This window comes from Sminthopsis crassicaudata, chromosome 2, assembly GCF_048593235.1.
Source record: "Sminthopsis crassicaudata isolate SCR6 chromosome 2, ASM4859323v1, whole genome shotgun sequence".
Classification (NCBI taxonomy): Eukaryota; Metazoa; Chordata; class Mammalia; order Dasyuromorphia; family Dasyuridae; genus Sminthopsis; species Sminthopsis crassicaudata.
This window is the reverse complement of record NC_133618.1, coordinates 172,956,532-172,977,713: the sequence shown is the minus strand read 5'-3', so window position 1 is coordinate 172,977,713 and position 21,182 is coordinate 172,956,532. Positions and strand designations below refer to the sequence as shown.

The 21,182-nt window shown below is 31.7% G+C and overlaps 1 protein-coding gene across 2 annotated transcripts in view; it reads left to right on the top strand.

Annotated features, from left to right (window-relative positions):
* The window catches only part of PLCB1 (phospholipase C beta 1), an 814,021-nt gene that overhangs the window by 7,308 nt on the left and 785,531 nt on the right, over window positions 1–21,182 (top strand). For both annotated transcript variants that reach the window (XM_074287888.1, XM_074287889.1), the window contains exon 2: window positions 16,479–16,556. In XM_074287888.1, coding sequence (XP_074143989.1) covers window positions 16,479–16,556 — 78 coding nt within the window. The remainder of the gene's footprint in view (window positions 1–16,478; window positions 16,557–21,182) is intronic.

The following is a 21,182-nucleotide window of genomic DNA, read 5'->3' as shown; positions in this document are numbered from 1 at the left end:
AAGTCTTAGGCAGTTAGTATGGACAATATGACTTGCCTGTGGTCATACAACTAGTTATGTACAGGAGACAGTTCTTAATCTAAAGTTTTTCTCAATAAAAATCTAGCCCTCTACCCATGCTTTGACTAATTGTGGGATATAAAATAAATTTTCCTTTTTATCTTAATTTTTTAAATTTCTTTTGAAAAAAATTTTTATTCTGTCTTTTTGAGACAAAATGGTGCAATGGAAAGGATAGATTTTTCAGTCACAGGACCTGAACTCAAATTCTATTTCTGTCACTCCTTATGTTATCTTGGGCAATTCAGTTACCTTTTGTTAAGTTCAGTTTCTTCATGTATAAAATGAGGGGACTGGACAAGGTAACTTCTTAAGGTTCTTCTAGTTTTCTAATCTTATGATTGTTTGAAGTAACAATTCAGCCTCAGTTTTCTCAATTGTAAAATGAGTGAATTATACAACTGAAAGTTCCTTCCATCTCTAAATCTATGAATTTATATTTAAAAAATTATTCTGTGTCAAAATAAACCCATTGCTATTCAAATAAAGCAATTTTAAAAATGATCTGTTATTCCTATTTTAATTTCTTGATATTTTGATAGTACCTTAATATGAAAGAGAAAGAAGCTGGAATTAATCCCCCATACCAAAAGTGAACTAACATTCTATAGGTTTTGTATTATTCCTAATTGACAAAGCTACTTCCTTATTTTAGGAGTAAAAAATGTTTTAGAATATAGATTTACATTTATGCCCTTCAGACAAATAATTTCCAGAAGCCAAAGTAAGAAAGTATATGGAATAAAGATTTGGAATCTTCTCAGCATAGCCACTGGACCATGGCTATGAATTTTGTTTTGGATTTGATTTTTCAGAAGAATTTCCCAAATGACACAATGCTGAGAGTCAATGACAAGGTTAATATTGGAGCAGAGCTCAAAATTCAGTAAATTAAGTGATTATGAATTGTTAGAAAGGGAGCAAGAAAACTGGAATAAATGAACAATCTGGGAAGAGAAAGCTAATAATGTTGAGATGATGGTTGTTCTTGCTTAGCCTTTGCTTATCCATTTAACACTAAATCATATGTGTTCAGTAGCCCTCTAATAATGTGTGGGAAAGTCAACATATGTGACAAACATTTTGGAACAAGAAGCATTTAAACTTAGCTCCAATAATGCACTGGTATGACATTACCTAAAGTTCATTTTTTTGTTTTTTTTTTTGGGGGGGGTTGGCATTAATAAGTTGTCTTGATCCTATGATTTTATTGAAATATGTATTTATTTTCTAATCCTATTCTGAAGGCATTTTTTTTACTGTATCTCCCCATGCAATCCCATTTACTATCTGCAGTTCATAAAGATCAATTGTCCAATAGTTTTGTTTTTTTGTTTTTTTACTTTAAAGTTTATCCTATCAGTAAACACAAATCTGATTATTTATAAAGAAGCTGCATTTAAATGGAACAGAAATATTTTGCTTTTTAACTCAGTGACCTACAATTTAAAAGCCTACTTAAAGTAAAAAATACTCATAATCTAGACAAATCCAATGATTTCCATAAAAATATAAATGAAATATAATATAAAAACACATTTTATTAAAATGATTGCTGGTTCATATCCTGACTTTTTTGAAGCATGATGTCTGATATCTATTATATCCTAGGCTTATTTATATGATTTAATCTCTGGAAAAATAAATCACGATACACATATATTTTTCAATAGTATGGAAAATGTCACTATTCAGACATAGACCAATTTAGTGTAAATAAAGAAAGCACATTAAAAGAAAGATATTTTTAGTATTAAAATAAAATTTCTAGAGATCTATATCTATTTTTCCTTTAAAGGGTTGAATGAGTTCACTATGGTAACATTTTGCTTCTTTTTTTTCCAACTATAATTATGGGATTGAGCAGAAAAAAATGGATCCATTTGTTAAAAAAAAAATCTTTACCTGAATTAGTTATGGTCTTTTGCTTACCTTGGTTTAGGAAATACAAACTTTTAAACAGTTTACAGAGTATATTTTGTTAGTTTGGAAAACTGAATTAATCTTCAATTATATCTCCACGAGAAATAAGCATGGGGAAAGTAATATTATTTCTACTTTCTTAAGTAAGGTACAGAAAAGGTAAACCTATAAAATGTAGTAAGCATTTGTTAGAGGTGAGAAAAAATGAACTAACTCTTCAGCTAAGATTTAAATATTAAATATTACTATTGCTGTTAGCAATTCAGTAACATTCTTTCTTGACTTGTCCATTCTTTGACTTTTTTAAAAGATCTAAAGTGTTATGTATCTTAGGTAATTTCTTATTTCAGCATCAATTTAAAAACTACTTCTTGGTGCTGTGTAAATGTTTCTCTTGAAAGGAAAAGGCTGTGAATGTGTTGTGAGATTTTGGGTAATTAAAGCTTGATATGGAGTTCAAAATGGATAGGGAAATATTGGTCCAGTTTGGTCTAGTTTGGTATGAAGCTTGATGGATATTGGATACCTTGTCACATAGCAGATTTCCTATCCATTTTGATTAGCTTTTCTATGCATAGTTTAGAGTATTAAAATATTTCATTTGATAATATGGACTTAAATGTTGTAAGAGTATGTGAGCAGGCAATACTCATCAATTAAGAGTTTAGTTTCAGGTCATAGTATTATCCCTTCTGAGTTATCCTTCTTTCATTTGTGCTATCAAATTGGGGTCTCCAGAGCATGTCTACTATTCCTGCTAGAAATTCTAGAGGTAACAGAGTGACTGAGTATTTGATACTATCATTCATGAGTCTCAATATTTTATTTTATCATGCTTGACAATAATTGCTTTATATTGATTGAAGTGGGAGTATGGAAATTTCCTCTTGCACTCTCCTCTCCCCCTACCCAGCTAAACATCTGCTGTCCTCAGCAAATAATCTGTAGTGCTTTTGGCAAAGTCCATAGTCCAAAAAATTCTGAATCATTCTCTAATGACTTGGAGTAGTTTCAAGCATTATCCTTTTCTAGCATCTTCCCTAGTGACTTTTTCTAAAGAGTCTCAGAAAAAAAAAATCTAAATGAAACAATTCATAAATAAAGAGAATTAATATTTACATATTTTTGAACACATGGTGTTCTCAGGATTGCCCCAAATTTAAATACAACAGAACAAACAAAGTTAAAAAGAAAAGAAAATCAACCACTCCTGTCTCCTATTCCCCTTCCCACCAGGGAAATGCTGTTGTCTCAGGAGTGTCCAGAGCACTTGGAGGCACTCTTCACAGTAATTAAGGACTGTTGTCAACTAGAAATCACTCTTCTCAGGTGAGGAACCAAGTTATCCTGAAAGAAAATTTTTTCATGAATTTTTTCTGCACCAATAAATAAATCATAAATAATCATAAAAATAAATCATCTTCAAACATCCATTTCTATATAGAATACAACAAAATGTCTTCAGTGATCAATTTTTAAATATATGTTGAGCCCACAAGAGGCACAGACATATATTTCTCCTAGGTCCCTTTATCACAGAACATCTGAGATTTCAGTTCCCTATGATGGCTTAGAATAATCCAAATGGAATTTCTAGATTATCCCATACTAGGATGATCAATTTATCTTAAAAAGAAATCAAATTCAGAAAAGCTCCCTGAGACTCATCTAATTAGTGCTTGAACTTGCAAACTTCAAATTCTGGAGGATAGTTACTATTCCTAATCCGTATTCAGGGGATAATCCTGAATGGCTACGTTTTTAGTATTAATTTATGAGCCCTCATCAGTATATTTATGAATGATAATCAGGCAAACCTTATTATTTTTTGTTTCATTTTTTAACAAAAAAGCATTTACTAAGATGGTATAGCATGAACAACTAATATAAAATATCCCTTCTAAATTGGCACATTTTCTTTCCTAGCTTTCACAACATCCCTGAAGAGACTGGGCTCACTATGAATTTAATGAAGCTTACCTATAAAGGACACAAATGGGAAAGGGGTAACTCCCAATTACATGAAGTCCTCTTCTTCCTTTGTAGAGTGATCATTAAGTTCCTTGTAGGTATAGCTCTCTAGGAGATTGTGAGGTTCTACAATCTATGCCATCATCTTCTTTGCCATGAGGAGTCATACTCCCTTAAACTGCTTCCTCTCTTGGGTGACTAGCTCTTTGTATCTTTTCATCAAGGGCAGCAAAGTGGTAGAGTATGTACCAGTTGTCCAGACTGGAATAAGGAAGGCCTGAGTTAGAAGAGGGTCTAAGACACTTTCTTGCTAAGGAACCCAGGGCAAGTAACTTCACCTTATATGATTGTTTCCTCATCTAAAAATGAGCTGGAGAAGGAAATGGCAAACCACTTCATTTTTTTGCCAAGAAAACCTCCAACACGAGCATGAAGAGTTAATATGACTGAAATCAGAACATTTGTCCTCAGAATGTCATTCTGCTCCTGGTAATGTGTTATCTATTAGTGGTCCAGTTTCATCACTAACGTGATCAATTTAGTCTTGGTAGTGGGAATATGAAAGTCCTTTTTGGATTACCCTTCTCTCCTTGTTTCCCCATGATCTAAGTGTGAGAGTGTTTGTTCTTTAGAATTTCCAGATCCTTTATTCTCAGTTCTCTTGACGGTCAAGTTCTTGGATTGTCTTCTATTAAAATTCTTCTAGTTCCTTAAAACTTCCAGAGGCACAGTTAGCTTATTTGGAAAGTTAATCTTCCCCTTCATGATTCAATAAAAGAAATTTAGTCCTTAAAAAATATATCAGAATGTGAATTATTATATTTACATATTTAAAACTTCATCAGGTTCTTAAACTGATTATATTACATTAATGGAGAGGAGTATGTAAAACATCTCCACCTTAAATCATTTAAAATTGCAAATGTTAAATAGCATTTTTCTTGTCTATTTTAAACCTTCCCATTTACCTAAGGTTTTGGAACTATGTAAGAAGTATGAGCACATTATTTTAACCCAGCAGTTAAAATTGCTATTAGAACAATTCTAAAGACTTGAAGTAGCAAAAAAAAAAAAAAAAAAAGATAATGCATATAATTGTCATCATAATACATGAAAATTGTGGAATTCATATTTAGTTTTTTTTTATTAATACAAAATTTAAAAATAATATGTTTTCAGGATACTACTACTATTAATTCATAAAATAATTCACTGTAGCCAAATTGGATCCTTAAAGGAATATAAGAATGGATCAAACTTGGGAGAATAACTAGAAATATTAATAGTATAATAAATAAAATTAACTAATATGACATGATTTTTTAAAATAAATTCAGAAAAAAGACTTTGGCAAAAATGTGGTATTAATTTTTGCTAAGAACCTAAAAAGTATTGCCTGTTATTCCAAATAATTAAATATTTAGTATTATATATAGTAAAAGTAATATTGTTTTAAGAATAACTTTGAATGAGCATGTTATTTTGATTTTGAAATACCCAAATTAGCTATATGGGACATATAAATATGTTATCTACATCTAGAGAAAGAATTGATAAATAAAAGTGTATATAGAATAATTTTACACAAATATACCAATTTGAGTCTAATGGCAGTCAGTGGGGAGAGGAGGAGGAGAAATTTACATGATGATTTTGTATTTTTGAAAGATACAAGAAGTTATAAATAACTTTTTTATGTGCAGTCATCTTTTTATTGTATTTTGTTATAGAAAGGCCTGTTTTATTCTATAAATCCAATATAAAATTGAATAAGGAAAAATAATAAAAGTTATCAGTTGTTAACTTCCCCCAAAAAACAAAATGCTTAAAAATTAGGTATCAAAGAGCCCTTCTTTAATATGGCCATAAGCTTATATTTAAAACCAAGTGTTAGCAATGGACAAAAATTAGAAACTTTCTTATTTGAAAGAGAGGTAAAGTCAGGATGCTCTTTCTCTCCACTGTTATTTGACACAATACAGTGAAACACTAACAAAAATCAGGAACAAATCATGATGAAAAAATTGCTATTCAGAATAACTGAATTCATAAGTTATGTGTGAATTAACTTACCAACATACACAAATTGCTGTCATAACAATAACTATTATTATTATTTTGGCTTTAATTATTAACAAAGCACTTTAAGCTGTCTTTCTGTGTTTCTCTCTACCTCTTTCTCTGTCTTTGTCTGTCTCTTTCTTCTGTCTCTTTCTCTCTCTCCCCCTTCCCTCCTCCTCCTCCTCCTCTCTCTGTCTCTTGCTATATCTGTCTTTCTTTGCAAATAGCTATTACACACACACACACAAGTTGTCTTTTAAAAATAAAGGAGCATTTGTAAAAAGATTCCCTCTGTAAAATGAAAATGATGTTACCTCAAATAATTTACAGATTTAGTGCTATATCAATCATATAACCAAGGTGATATTTTCTAGAAACAGACAAAATAATAATATATTCAGGAAAAAGTTAGGAAAAAAGTTTTGATGGAAATGAGAAACTCCCCCTCCCCCAATCAAGGTGGCATAGCTTTACTAGACAAATTATAATATAAAGTAATTATCAAAATTATTTGGTATTGATTTATGTAAAACATAGAAAAGTACATAAGTAGAACAGACTTGATAAGTGAAAAAGAGAAGTTGAAGACAATAATCCAGTGTTTGACAAACATAATTTACTAGAGAACTATTGATTATATCTTCTCCCAGAAGATTGTTCTAGTTATTATTGCACCATTATTTTCTCCTTCCTGTCAAAAATACTATCAAGCCTCCCCATCCTTAAAAAAAAAACTCCTTCCAATAACCCTTCCAAAAAAACAAACACATGAACTCTTTTCCATTATCTTTCCTCCCTTTCTCAGTTTAAAAGTTGTCTAAACTCATTGTCTCTACTTCCGCTCCCTGGTGTATTCTTCTTATTTATTAGGATAAAATATAAATTCCTCTTTGGCATTTTAAGATTATTAAAATCTGACCCCTTCCTATTTTTCATGAGCTGTTTTGTTCACCATTATATTCCTTTTTGCTGCTCTTTACATAAGATATTCCCTCTACAAATTATGCCTTTGCACAAGAAATCTTTTATGTTAAATATGAACTCTCTTTTTTATCCCCTCCCTTAGAGTGCTTGATTTTAAGATTCAGTTCAAGAATCACTTTCTTCATTAGATTTTCCTGGTCCCTGAAGCCTCCAAAGCCTCTCTCTTAAACATTTCTTATTAATCCTTTATATAGCTTGTTTGCACATATCTTTTGCTTATTTTTTCCTCCAACAGATAATGTCCTTGAGGACAGGATCTATTTGGTATCCCTAGCACTTAGCACATGTTAGCTTAGGCACTTAAATATTTATTAAGTGATAGTCCATAAGATGCTTATAGAAAAAGTAGAAGTGGCAAGAGATAAAAGGAAATGTCAAATTGGATCAAGTATATATAGTAGAGAACCATGCTCAATGAAATGTGGGTATTTTTGGAACCATTTTGCAAAGTACCCAAAGGAGATGTTCTCATATTCATGGAACTTAACTGGTTCCAAAAATAGTAATCAAAAAAACATCAATGAACATTGACCTATATGTCAATTTTGCCATCTATGCACAATTTTTTGAGAATAACTCATCCATACATTAATGCAAGATAACTTAGGGGATGATATTAAGTAGAAAATAAGCAGTCTTTTGCAAACGATATTAAAAATTTTATAATTGACTAAAATATAGAGAATATAACATCCCATTATAATTATTTGTTGCTTATGCAAATGCATTTGACTTTTTTACAACACGATGATTTTATATATCTATAGTTCAAGTGATCACTTACAATATGTATCAGTAGAAATAATTTTTCAATAACTCATTGATAATGAATATCAAGTAAGACATAAAATAGATCATAAGGTCAAAAGTTTGATCTATTTTATGTCTTACTTGATCTGTCACTTTGATGAAGGTTTTCCAGTACAAGGTCCATATCAAGGAGGAATTCCCTATGCTTGGTGAGGTCCTCTATATGTTCTTATTTATGAATGACATTGTGATCATTGTATTAAGTCCAAAAACATTGCAGAACAACTTGACTGCAAACATACAACAGAGTTTATCTTGTCTATCCATACAGGAAAGACCAAATGGATGGCAATGTCAATTACTTAGATTTCAATATACAGCTGAATGGAAAAATTGTAGCATTTTTTTATAGCTTTTTATTTACAAGATATATGCATAGGTAATTTTTCAGCACTGACAATTGCAAAACCTTTTGTTCCAGCTTTTCCCCTCCTTCACCCCACTCCCTCCCCAGGTTGACGGAATACATGTTAAATATGTTAAAGTAAAAGTTATATGCAATATATGTATACATGTCCATACAATAGTGTAAAGGAAATCAAAAATGCAGGTGGACAAGAGGGATTGGGAATTCTAACTTCAATATGCACAGTGATAGTTGTTTAATCATTTTAGTTGTGCCTGACTTTTCAAATCTTTGGAAACTATCTTATCCATGGGGTTTTTTTGGCAAAGATACTGGAATGGTTTTCCATGTCTTTCTCCAGTGGATTAAGGTTAACAAGGATTAAGTGATTTTCTAGGATCTCTCAACTAGTTAGTGTGTGAGATACCATTTAAACTCAATTCTTCCAGAATCCACCTCTAATACTGTGTCCATTGAGCTATCTCATGCACAGGGATTATAATAGTGTAGATTAAAAGACCACTAAAAGTTAGTTAAAATTTGAATAATTGAAAAATCAATAAAAGATCCAAGAAGCAGATAATGAAAAAATTCCTCTTTCCTTATGGCAGAGAAGAAAATAATACTTAGAGAAACTATTGTATATGTGGTCAGATTCTGTTACAGTATTTGATGGTTTTGCTTAACTATTTTCCCCTCAAAAGACTCTTCCCCAGACTCAAAATGACTACAGTAAAAGCAAAAGTCCTTAATAAAATGGGGTGAAAATGATTAATAAATAACATTTATATCAAACTTTTATTAACAATTTATATTTTATTAAACATATTTACATGTTATTTACATGTCTTTTTCTACATAAAAGTAGAACATTTTTTTTTCTTTCAGAACATCATTATTATTTATAATTAACCAATTAAAAATTCTCTCCAATCCAAACTGAATCTGAGATTCACAGAATGTTACAACATTATCTCATTGATTACTTTTATTTTGCCTATGAAGAAACAGCTCAAGAGAGATAAAGTTACATGTTGGAAGTATATCCTTAAGCAGAGATAATGAATTAGAATTGAAGTCTCGATTTTTGCTCACTACTCAATATGCTATACCAAGCTACTTTTCTTTGTCTCTAGATATATAATTGCAATCATAAGGTGGTATGGTCAAACTTTTTCACATTTTTCCATGCCATATTTAGTGATTTTAAAATGTGTATAGAAGATAATTAATATCATTTCAGAACCTCTTGAAATCTTAATTTCCCTTAAGTTTATATAATCTCAAAGTATACATATGATGGATATAAAAAGATTCAGAAATTGAATAGTTCGGATTTCCTGTGTCATTCCTTACCTATCTCTCAACCCCTGAGAAAAATATCCTATAAAAAAGTCAGGTAAGGGAGAATATGAAGCTCTAAAGAATGAGTTTCTAGAAATATAAAGTGAAGCAATTCTGATGAGAAATAAAAGAGAATTTGTCTAGACAGATATGTGTATGAAAAGGGACTTACCAACCAAGCTATACTTTAAAAACAATAAAGTAGATAGATAGATAGGGCATTAGATAGTTATATACACAGAAAATAGAAGGAAGGACAGGTAATAATGTTTCTAAGAATCAATATCAAGCTAATTGTCCTAAAGGTAATATAATTTTGTATCTCTTCTTCTTCTTCTTCTTTTTTAAAACAGTCACAAAATTTTCCTTTGTCAGTCCTGTGGTTCTTATGCCATTTTTCATAAGCTTTCAAGAAATCATCGACAAGACTCAGGAATCATATCTTTCAGCTATTTCATTTTCTTTTTCTAAGATATAATTTATTGGTAACTTAAACTCCTATAGAGGAAGCTAGAACTCTTTTACCTAAGTATGAACTTCCCATTAGACATCTCCTGATCCTTCTTGTCTTAATATCATCTTCTTTGGCAGGGAAAACGGAAACAGAATTAATCTTGATCTTAAAACTTTCCTCAATTCAAACTGAAGCTGAGATTCACAGAGTGCTTTAAGATAATCTCACCAAGCCCTCTTATTGAACATCTGAAGAAAAAAGCCTTAGAAAAATAGGAATTGATAATAATAATAATAATAATAATTTTAAAAAAAGGAATTTAGTGGAAGACATGTATTCTTAGTGGGAGGAACTGGATTGAAATTCAAGTCTGCTGATTTTGTGCACTGGTCACTGTGCTACACTAAACTGCTTTCTTAATATCTCTAGAGATATAACTGTAATTGTTAGCTGGTATGATCAATCCTTTTGACATTTTTCTATGCCATGCTTAATTATTTAAAAATAAATGTGCATAATAATCTCTTAATATCTCTTCCAATCAGCCTGGATTTTCCACTTCCTCCAGTTTACATAGTCCTAAACTGGACATAAGAGCTAAGTATTAGTAAAAATTAAGTGAAATAAGAAATAAGCAAATCTACCATTTCTTTGTTATTGCTAATCATCACTGCCTCCACACTAAATAGTGGTCCTATCCTTTATTTTATTTACCTTACTTGCTTCAGAATATTTTAAGAAACCAATAAACTTTTATTGTCTGTATTCTTTGTTGAAAGTTTCAGATCATTTTAGCTTGAGCATGCTGATGATACTTTTAAAGAAATGTGACATGCTTCTGTATTCAATTCAACAAACATTTATTAAGTGCTTACTATTTGCTAGGTGTGTTAAGCACTGGGGATACAAAAAAGGCAAAATATAGCCCACAAGGAGTTTACAATCTCATGGAAGAAAGGAAATTATACCAAGTGAGCTATGTATGGGATAAAAAGAAATTATTAAAAATGCAAAACACAAAATTTTCCGATAGAAGAAGAGATTTACATAATACTTGAAGGAAGCCAGGGAGATCAGTAGTTGGAGCTGAGAAGAGTGCACATTCTAAGAATGGGGGACAGTCAGAGATAATGTCTATAGCAGAGAGATGGAGTACATTGTTTGCAGAATAATCAGGAGATCAATGTCACTGGTTTAAAGAATACATATTGGGGAGAAAGGTGTAAGAAGTCTATAAAGTTAGGGCAGGGCTAGGTGAAAATGGATTTTGAATACTAAACAAATAATTTTATATTTGCTCCTAGAGGCAATAAGAATCTACTGGAGTAGTATAGTTTCATGATCAGACTTGTATTTTAAGTAAATCACTTTAATGGCCGAACAGAAGATGGAATAGAATGGTGAGGAAGACAGACTCACCAGTGGAGCATTTTTGTAGTCCAGACCTGAGGTTCCTCTGTCTGAAGCACTAGAGTGGCACCAGTATCAGAGGAAAAAATGGGATACTGCAGAAAGATGCTGCAAAGGTAAAAAACAACAGGCCTCGACAACAGCTTCAACATTGGAAGTGAGAGATAATGAGAAATTGAGGATGGCTACTAGATTGTGGATCTGAAGGACTGGAAAGAAGGCATTGTCTTCTGATTGGTTGGCTGTTGTCCTTCCTTCTCAAAGAGAACCAAAATGGCATCACTGTTAGGGACGAGTTACAATGTGTCCGACTATGGCTGATCAGACCAATAGGATCTTGAAATGCTCTGCACATGACATATAAATAGTCCCATGTGATCTTCTATAGTAATAGGTAATGTGGGAGGGAAGGTTTTAAAGGAAAATATGAGTTAAATTTTGAAAAAAGTGAATTTAAGAAGTTTACTAGACATTCAAATAGAGGTCAGCACAGAGATTGGGGAAGGAAAGATAGATTTGAGAATCATCTGCATAAAAAAGATAATTAAATCCATGGGAGTTGATAAGATCACTAAATGAAGAAGTTGAGAAGTGGGATCAAGATAGAACCCTGAGGGACCTCTATAGTTAGTTAGAGGCTATGATTTGGGAAAGGATGCAGAAAAGAAGACCAAGGAATAGTTAGCTAGGTAGGAGGAAAACCAGGAGAGAACAGTGTCCTGAAAACCTAGAGAGAAGAGAGTATGTAGGAGAGAGTTATGAAGTGTCAAGGGCTACAGAGGGGTCAAAGAGAATAAGAATTGAGAAAAAACAATTGTACTTGGCAACTAAGAGATCATTAGTAATTTTATAAAGAACAGTTTTGATGGTATGATAAAGTCAGAAGTCCGATTTTAAGGTTAAGAAGAGAGTGAAAGTAGAGGCACCTGTTGTAGATGGATTTTTAAAGTTTAGTACCAAAGGGAAAAGAGAAATACTTTGTTATCAGGGATGCAAGAATAAAGAGTATGTTTTGTTTTGTTTTGTTTTTCTCAAGATAGGTAAGATATAAGCATGTTTTCAGGAAGAAGGGAATGAGCTAGTAGAGAGGGAGAGATTGAAAAGTCAAAGACTGTGAATGACAGAGGTGCATTTGTTGGAGGAGATGGGATAGAATGGGATTATTTGAACAAGTAGAAGGATGTCATGGTCAGGAGTAAGATCATTTCATCATTTGAAACAGGAGTGAAGGAGGAGAAAATGGCAGGTTACCTGAATGAGAAGAAAGGAAGAAGAGGGAGTTTATAATGAATGGCCTCAGTTGTTTTTGTAAAATATGAGGCAAAATTGTTTATTCCTCCATTGTTCTTTGCCTAAACTTGGGGTAAACAGAGGTTTTATTGACAGCTCTTTTCTTAATTTTTGTCTCCTGTGAATTTCTTAGCATTTCCAGTTCTATTCTTCCTTCTTTGTGACTGTCTATGGTAACTAGCAGGAGTATTTGTAAGCAATATATCCTTCCTTTATCCTTGCTAGTCTAAATTCCTTTTGATTTGATTTGCTAGATTCATGACAAATCCATTCTTATTAGCTTTTGTTAGGTGAACTCTGCTCCAGAGGAATCTGCTAGGCAAATATTCTAAGCTGTGGTTCAGAAATCTTTCCAAGCATTCCTCTCTACATGGATGTATATTTCAAGAAATGGAGTTTTTTATATTAAGCCACAAATTCTAGTTCATTTTAAATTTGAGCTAGAAGTTTCCATGGGTGCTATTTTGTTACTAATGGAAACTCTTTTTGATCTCTTAGGTAGAAAATCAACTGACTAAAATTAGAACTTGTTTCTAATTTCAGTTTAGCAACATTGTATAAAAATACTGTTATTGATCAGAGAAACCTAGAAACATTTTCAGCAACTTCTATTTCATTACAGTGTAACATTTTAATATTAAACTAATTCTTATATTAAATTGTTTGATACATTAAGAGATTTATGGCTTCACTTGTAGAGTATGCCTTCTATCCAAGGGGATTTTAAAATTTCTTCCGCAAATCCTCTACATCTATGGGTTTTTTCCCTTTCAATCTTTCACAGAATCTCCACATCACAGAAGTTTTGAATTGGAAGAAACCTCATAGGCCATATACTTCCATATATACCTGAACAGGAATCCTGTCTGTACAACATGCCTAATATGTATTTAGTGTCACTTAAAAACCAAGAATAATGAATGCTCCTATCCTATTGAACTTAGAAAAGGGTTTGTCATACAATGGATCTTGGACAAAAACTTGTTGAATTGGATTGATTCCTATTGACCCTATAAAGGACTTTAGAAATTAAATCATGCAATCCTTTCATTTCAAAGATAGGGAAAGATTTATCTAAAGTTATAAAGTTGGCAGTTGAACCAGAAGAGAACTAAGGTTTCTTGACTCCACAGTTCTTACTTTGACAACATTATTCCAGTATTGAAAGGTTTTAACTATTGAGGAATTCATCTTAGAGTCCTAAGATATAATGCTCAAAAACTCATGTGCTCCAATAATTCATTTTGGAGATGAGGATTTGAACCCTTATCTTCTGATATCAAAATCCATTGCTTTTCCTTTTTACTCCATGATATTGCCCTACTGGATGAAATTTTTAAAAATTACATTTTGTTTTATAAAATAATAAAATTTAACAACTTTGTTTAATACTTTATAAAGAACTCTTCCTATAACACTCTTTTAAGACAGGTACTGCTAGTATTTATCTGTTTTTTTATCGATGAACAAACTGAGATTGAGTGATGCAAACTGACTTGCCCAAGTCATATAACTAGTATTAGGTTTGGCAACTAAATCTACTTTCCATATCTAGTCAGTGCTCTTTCTGTGACACCACACTTAATTTTTAAAAAGGAAAATGCCTTGTTTAGGGTGAAGGATTCCATTTTTAAACCTTGAATGGTCTTTTGATTGCATTTATTGTTATTCAGTTGTGTCAGTCTTACTTAACTCTTTGTGGTCCCATTTGGATACTAGAGTACAATGCTAATTCTTTCTCCAGCTCAGTTTATCAATGAGGAAACTAAGGCAAACAGGATGAAGTGTCTTGCCCACAGTCCTATAGCTAGTAAGAGTCTAAAGTCATATTTAAACTCATGAAGATAAGTTTTCCTGACTTCAGGCCTGGCACTTTACCTGCTGGACCATCACTCTTCATTAAGTGGCTCTGCTAACTTTTGTTTTTTTTTTCCTATGGAACATCATGACTCCCTCAGGATAAAGTGATCTTATGACCATACAGATAAACTCAGCATTTGATACTCAACAACATCTCACCTTCCTCAGTTGACTCTCCTTCTTATTGGAAGGCTAAAGGAAGAGCAATAATCTCCCACAGCCTTCCTCTGTAGAGGATTCAGCTTCCAAGTAGTTGCCAATTTTCTGCTAGCAACTTTGCTCGGGTTAAACTCCACAGATCATCACTCTCTACCTACCCCCTTCTATTTCAATTTCCTTTTATGTATTGTATTTCCTTATTATATTTTAAACTCCTTTAATGCAGGGGCTGTTTTTCTCTTTCTTCTTTTTTATCCCCAGAACTTAGCATAGTACCTGGCATATATTAGTTGTATAATAAATATTTACTATTTGCTTATTGTACTGTATTATATTATTTAATTATCTTAGAGATGAAGATTTTATCTTCCTAACCTCAGCTTGCCTTGGGAAAGTGAATAAAGAGTCTACCCACTGTAGTGGAGGCCTCTTTTCATTTATTTTTTTGGCATCTCTATAGTACTGTTATACAATTCTGATTATTCATTTGTCATCTTGAATTTTTCTGCATGTAATAATCATATCTCTGGATCTTGGTCACGTCTTTGATAAAGTATTCCAAATAAATTCTTTCACAGAAACCAGAACAATTTTCATTTAACTTTATTTGTTTTTACCATATCTGTGGATGGCAGCATAGAATAGTAGAAGGTTGGACTTCGAATCAGTAAGTTCCTGTTAAAGTACTGATTGTAATTCATACAAACTATATTATTATGAGCAAGTCACTAAAAACCTCAAAGTCCATGAAGATGTCTGAGTATAAGTTTAAGAATCAGAGAGGTAGAGAGAGGATAAAGCATAAACATGATTATCATGATTTTTGGGGGGGTTCATATAAGAAAAAAAACACACACAAAACAAATCCCTAAACAAAGAAAAAAAAACTGGTCATTCCTTTCTCCTCAATGTACCTCTATTAAAGAGATATTATATTTCCAGTTAGAAATAATCTTTCATAAAGTATGTCTTTCTGAAAATTATCATGAGAAAGAAAAGAAATTTCAACTATTTTAATGTAATGAGCATAATATATGTGATTTTATTGAAAAAACATGCAAATGTCAGAAAATATAATTTGAATCAGGCCTGTGTGTTTTACAAGATGTATATAAATCTTTATTGTTATCTTAGAAACAGAAATGCTGTGATATTTGGTCGATCTCATTTCCTTAAATAGATAAAATTTTGGATATAATGAACTAGCATAGATTTTTATTTACAATTTTTAAATTTTAAGTGTTGAAAAATTACAGTGAAAAATAAATATTAAAAAGACTAAAATCAAAATAGGTTTATAAAGCAAAGGCCCACAAATCAGATTATATCATAATTCTAATGTACTGTGGTTATCTTTTGCTATCTGTAGGAAAAAATTTTTGTTTGTTTATTATAGTAACTCATTTATATAATAAATAATTATATCAGGGCAGCTAGATGGCACAGTGGATAGAGTGCTGGCCCTGAAGTCAGGAGGGCCTGAGTTCAAATCCAGGCTCAGACACTTGATATATCCCAGCTATGTGATCCTGGGAAAGTTACTTAACCCCAATTGCTTTGGCAATAATAATAATAATAATAATAATAATAATAATAATAATAATAATAATAATAATAATTACATCTAATTTAGCAATATCTTCTCATAATTGATAATCTGTCTATCTTTTAAGGAACTAGTTTAAGGAACTAGTTCTATTAAGGAACTAATAAATTTTAAGGATTTATTAAAATAGTTCCAATGTAGAATACAGTACTATGAGTTTAGTGTCTTACAGACTATATTTTTTCCTCCTTTATTTCCAGGACTCCACTATTGTTACTCCAATTATTCTGAGGACTGATCCACAAGGATTTTTCTTTTATTGGACAGATCAAAATAAGGTAAGATATGTGATACCTTCTAAACTATCTGAAAATTGTCAATTGATGGAACACTTTGTTTTTAGGTTTTTTTTTGTTTTTTTTTTGAAAAATTACATGTGTATGTCGACTAGATGGTTTCTGAATCTGTTGTTGCTGTTCCAATTTTGTATAACACTTCCAGTCTTTGTTGCCTATTATAAAAATTTTAGTAACTAGATTTAAGAACCTGTTAAGGAAATTTTTACTGGTTATCTAGAGTCTGGATTCTGAATATAAATCCAAAATCTGTACTTGTATATCAAACAGATGTACTTCAATAAATCTTTGCATTTTCTCCAGTTGAATGTTCTATCAAAAAAGAATAGATGGAAAGATATCACATATTTATCAGATTGTGCTCTTTTGATTACTCTTTTATTAATACTTTTTTGTTATATGTTGATAGAGCTATGAATATAAAAATCTGGTTAAATTTGAGTTTGTTCCTATTATTGTTCATTGATTGCTTCTCCTCCCACCTCAAACTCAAAAGTGTAATGATCAAAGGGGAAGTGAACATTAATGAAGATGCCCTTGATTGACACCTTTCTATCCTATCTTCTTCTTTCTTCTCCATTAAATTATCAATAAGAATTTGACCTTGATAATTTGTTCAGGTGAGCTGATATAGGAAGTGTTTCATAAACTTTCATCAAATAAAGTGCATATTTCATTTTGTTGCTAGCAGAGACTTTCAAAAAAACCTATCAAGGTTTTCTAACAAAAATTATTCACATGCTTTATAGAATAATTCACTAAAGATAATTCATGATGAATTAAGCAAATTTGAAATTACTATTATTTATATTTGGCAGTCACTAAATTATTTTGAAATTATTTTCTTTCTTAATACAATCTTCATGGAGTTCTTTCTTTTAGGTTACAAGCATCAGTATTTTTATAGGGTACTCTGCTGCTCTATTATGAGACATCACATTCCCTGAAATAACTATTCTTCTCAGCTGGATATGTAGTCTTTTACTGGTCCTAGACCTCTTATTTTAAAAGGGTCCCTGTCAATGAACCAGGCTCTTTAATAAAATGAACAGTAGAGGTAGGATGTTGAAAGACAAATATTTTCCTTTTTTCCCTCCATATCACCCTTCCTTCACCACCAACAGTCATTCCCACTTGAGGATTTGGTTCTAATCTCTAATTTGAAACTCTCTTGATATTGCTTATTATTTAACTCATTGACTAACAAATTTACTGTTTGCTGTTTTTATATACAATCTAAGAGGTAGCATTTGATCTACTCAATAAGATGTTTTCTATGTGTCAGATCTACCTTTTATCTAGTGGTCCCTATAATCCTCTTAAATTGATTAAAGGCTTTTTCATACAGGAATCATATTTTTTGATTCAATGATTCAGTCTAAGTATCTGAGGCTTCTGTGATATATTAATTGGGATCAGGGTAGAAAACTAATTTTGAACAAGAATATTAAAATAAATAGACTGTAATGTCAGTTGTCCTACATTTTACTTCACACTGAGGAAAATACTCTATAATGTCTCTGTGTACATGGAGATTACCATAATAAGAAGAAATCTAGTTTGCAAAAGTAGAGCAAGAGTAATGTTAAATGAGACTAGGACTTAGGTATAATAATTAAAATATTGTCACATTTACATAGTGAATTGGACAGCATACTGGTATTACTCTTTTATTAATTCCCCCATGATTAATAAATCTTCTTAACTTTTTCTATATTCCTCAGGTGCTATAACTATGACTCTATCACATATCTGGGCTCAGTTTAATGTTAATTTGTAGAAGAAGCAGAGAAAATTGCTTCAACTTATCCTGTCCTTTGGGGAGGGCTACAAGGATTGTTTGTAAGCTGAACTTTAGCCCTGATGCCACGCTTAACCCAGAGGTTTAGATCAAATATATATCTCTGTTGGTATTAACATGTAGAATTTTCTCATTTGCATTCACTAAAGGCAAAGCTTTTCATGAGCAAAAATATTTTTTGTGCCTCCAAGAATGGCATATAATCATGAGAGTAGGTTAAAAAGGGGAGGGTCTAGACCATAGTTTGGATATAATTCATTTAAAGTTCATTTTTATTTTGAAATTGTGAAATTGCCCTGGGATGAACCTGGAGGCTGAAGGGACACCAGTTGCTAGCAATGCTTATTGGCCATTAATTCTGGTTTGAAGGTGTGGATTTTTCTGAGTTCAAGTAATTTGCTACATTTGTGACCTCTAGTGTGCGCATTTAGTGTGTGTGTGTGTGTGTGTGTGTGTGTGCGCGCGCGCGCGCGTGTGTGTATTTATTTAGAAAACAATGTCCAAAATTTATTATTTGACTTTTAAATACTTTTGGCTTTGACATTCCCTTCTGTTTCCTACTGTTACATGTGAAACAATGGCCTGGAAGGATTCTATTTTTAAAAGCTATTTTTAGAATTGTTATAGCCATATTCATGAAAAATACATTTATAATGCCCAGAGCATTTTTAAGGGTTGGTTATTTGTATAAGAGACTTAAGTGTCAGTTTGATTTTTCAACTTGTAAATCAAGTTTCTATAAAAGCAACAGAAGGGATTTTGAGTCATTAATAATTTATGGCACCTCAGTTAAGCTCTAAGACATATCCTAAAGGTTTCTTTGCTTAATAAAATGAAAATGTTTGGGAAAGAATCCTTTCAGCCTTTTCTTTATTGTTATGTTAATTCAACATTCTGAATAGTGTTTATTCCAAAAATATAGATTTATTTACTTTTTGGAAGTGAAAGTAATGGTAAGAATATATTATTTTGATTCTCTGCATTTTTTAATCTCCTCATAATCGAGTAATAATGGGCATGATTAATTTCACTACAATGCTATGTCTCTCTTTACTTCACAAACTACTCGAACATGGGTCACTGCAGACAGAAAATATGTTGTATTTTTCACTATTGAAATCTAAATTGTTCATTCAACTATTTATTGGTGTTAATAATTAATTTTTATTCATTGGTCATATTTTTTGGAATCCAGAATGTAGAAAATTAAAGGTAAAAAAGTAAAATCACCTATGATTCTTTTAGGCTTCTTTCTTTTAGCTTTACATCCAGTCCAGGAACAGAAAGAATGATGCACTGATTTCTGGGAGATGGACCCTTAAGACATAAAGTAAGCAGATGCCAGAAGAAAATAGTGGATATGTAGGAAATATGCCACTCCAAGCATTTAACACAAGATCCCTTGAAAACAAATGGCATAACTATCAGTATTCATAGTCTTTCTTCTTAAAAATAATATTCAAAAATTTCTTATTTGGGAACAATTAAATAAATTTAAGTATATCTTAGAGAGAAAAAAGATACTGCTAGATTATCTGTTTTTATAATATTTTGTTTTGGATTAGCTTTTATGTTTATCTTAGAAACTGAAGAAAATTCACATTTTCATTTTGCCACTTTTTCTGTCATACTATTTTTATTTTATTTTTGTTGAAGAAGCATCTATTTTTTAGTTTTTAGCTTCCTAAACTCTGAAATCTTATTATTTAAGTCAGTAACATAGCAGAATGACTTTGGGCTGCCCTGTGGCAAAGATTCCCTTCCACAAGAACTTATTCGTTCCTTTAGCAGAAGGAAATTACCCAGCAGCCACCTGAATGGTTTATTCTTTTCTGTCATTTCAGAGAAGGTATACTGACATTGATGCTTCTCAGTTAACCAAAGTGGTCATGGACTCCAGGGTACCAATTAAGCTTTCAGCTCACCTTACAGGGTAGCTGTGGGGGAACCTATTGGAGAATTTAAACCAGTCACTTTCTATGATTGGTATGAGCCAAAATACCTTTCCAACATTCTAAAATACATCTCCAATGCCACCTCCTATATGAATCCTTTCTGCATACCTCAAATTTTAAATACTCTTTTCCTTTTAAAATCATTTTGTATTACTTTATATAAAAATTTCAGTCCTTAATTGTGTATATCTTGTATCATCTAAAAATAGAAAGTAATCACCTTGAAAGAAAGAGCTGCTTCATTTGCTCCAAAGCATCTACCACAGTGGCTGCCATATAGCAAGTACTTACTATTTGTTGCATTGAACAGATTTGAAGAATTTCCTATTTCCATTATAGAAATGGCAGTAAGCAGAGGAGGGACCACAGAAGGATGGATTCAGGAATCTGCAACTAGAATTCCTAACAAATTTTGCACTACATATATCCATTGGCAAAATTTTGAAAGGGTAGGTTATCACAAAGGAAAGAAAAGAAAAAGAAAAATAGCAATAACCTTATGGGTTTACTTTCACACTCAACAGTATCAGTAATGCTAATGACATTTTCATAATACTTAATAAAGCATGTTATATGCATGATCTCTTTTGTTCTCCACATCAATACAATGAGATAATAGGTAGTAACCCATTAAATGTGAAAACTGAGAGTCCTCTGAAGCTTTGTAATTCTTTCATATTCATTGTTAAATAAACTTCATATTTAAAGATAAGGTCCTTTCAAAATTAATCATTTTAATTTTTATCTTACACAAAAACTGAAGAAGATTCTCATTTATAAGATATTGATTACAGAAAATCTGATTTAATAGATGCTACTAAATAGCACAGGGATATTTAGGGGGCTGCATGC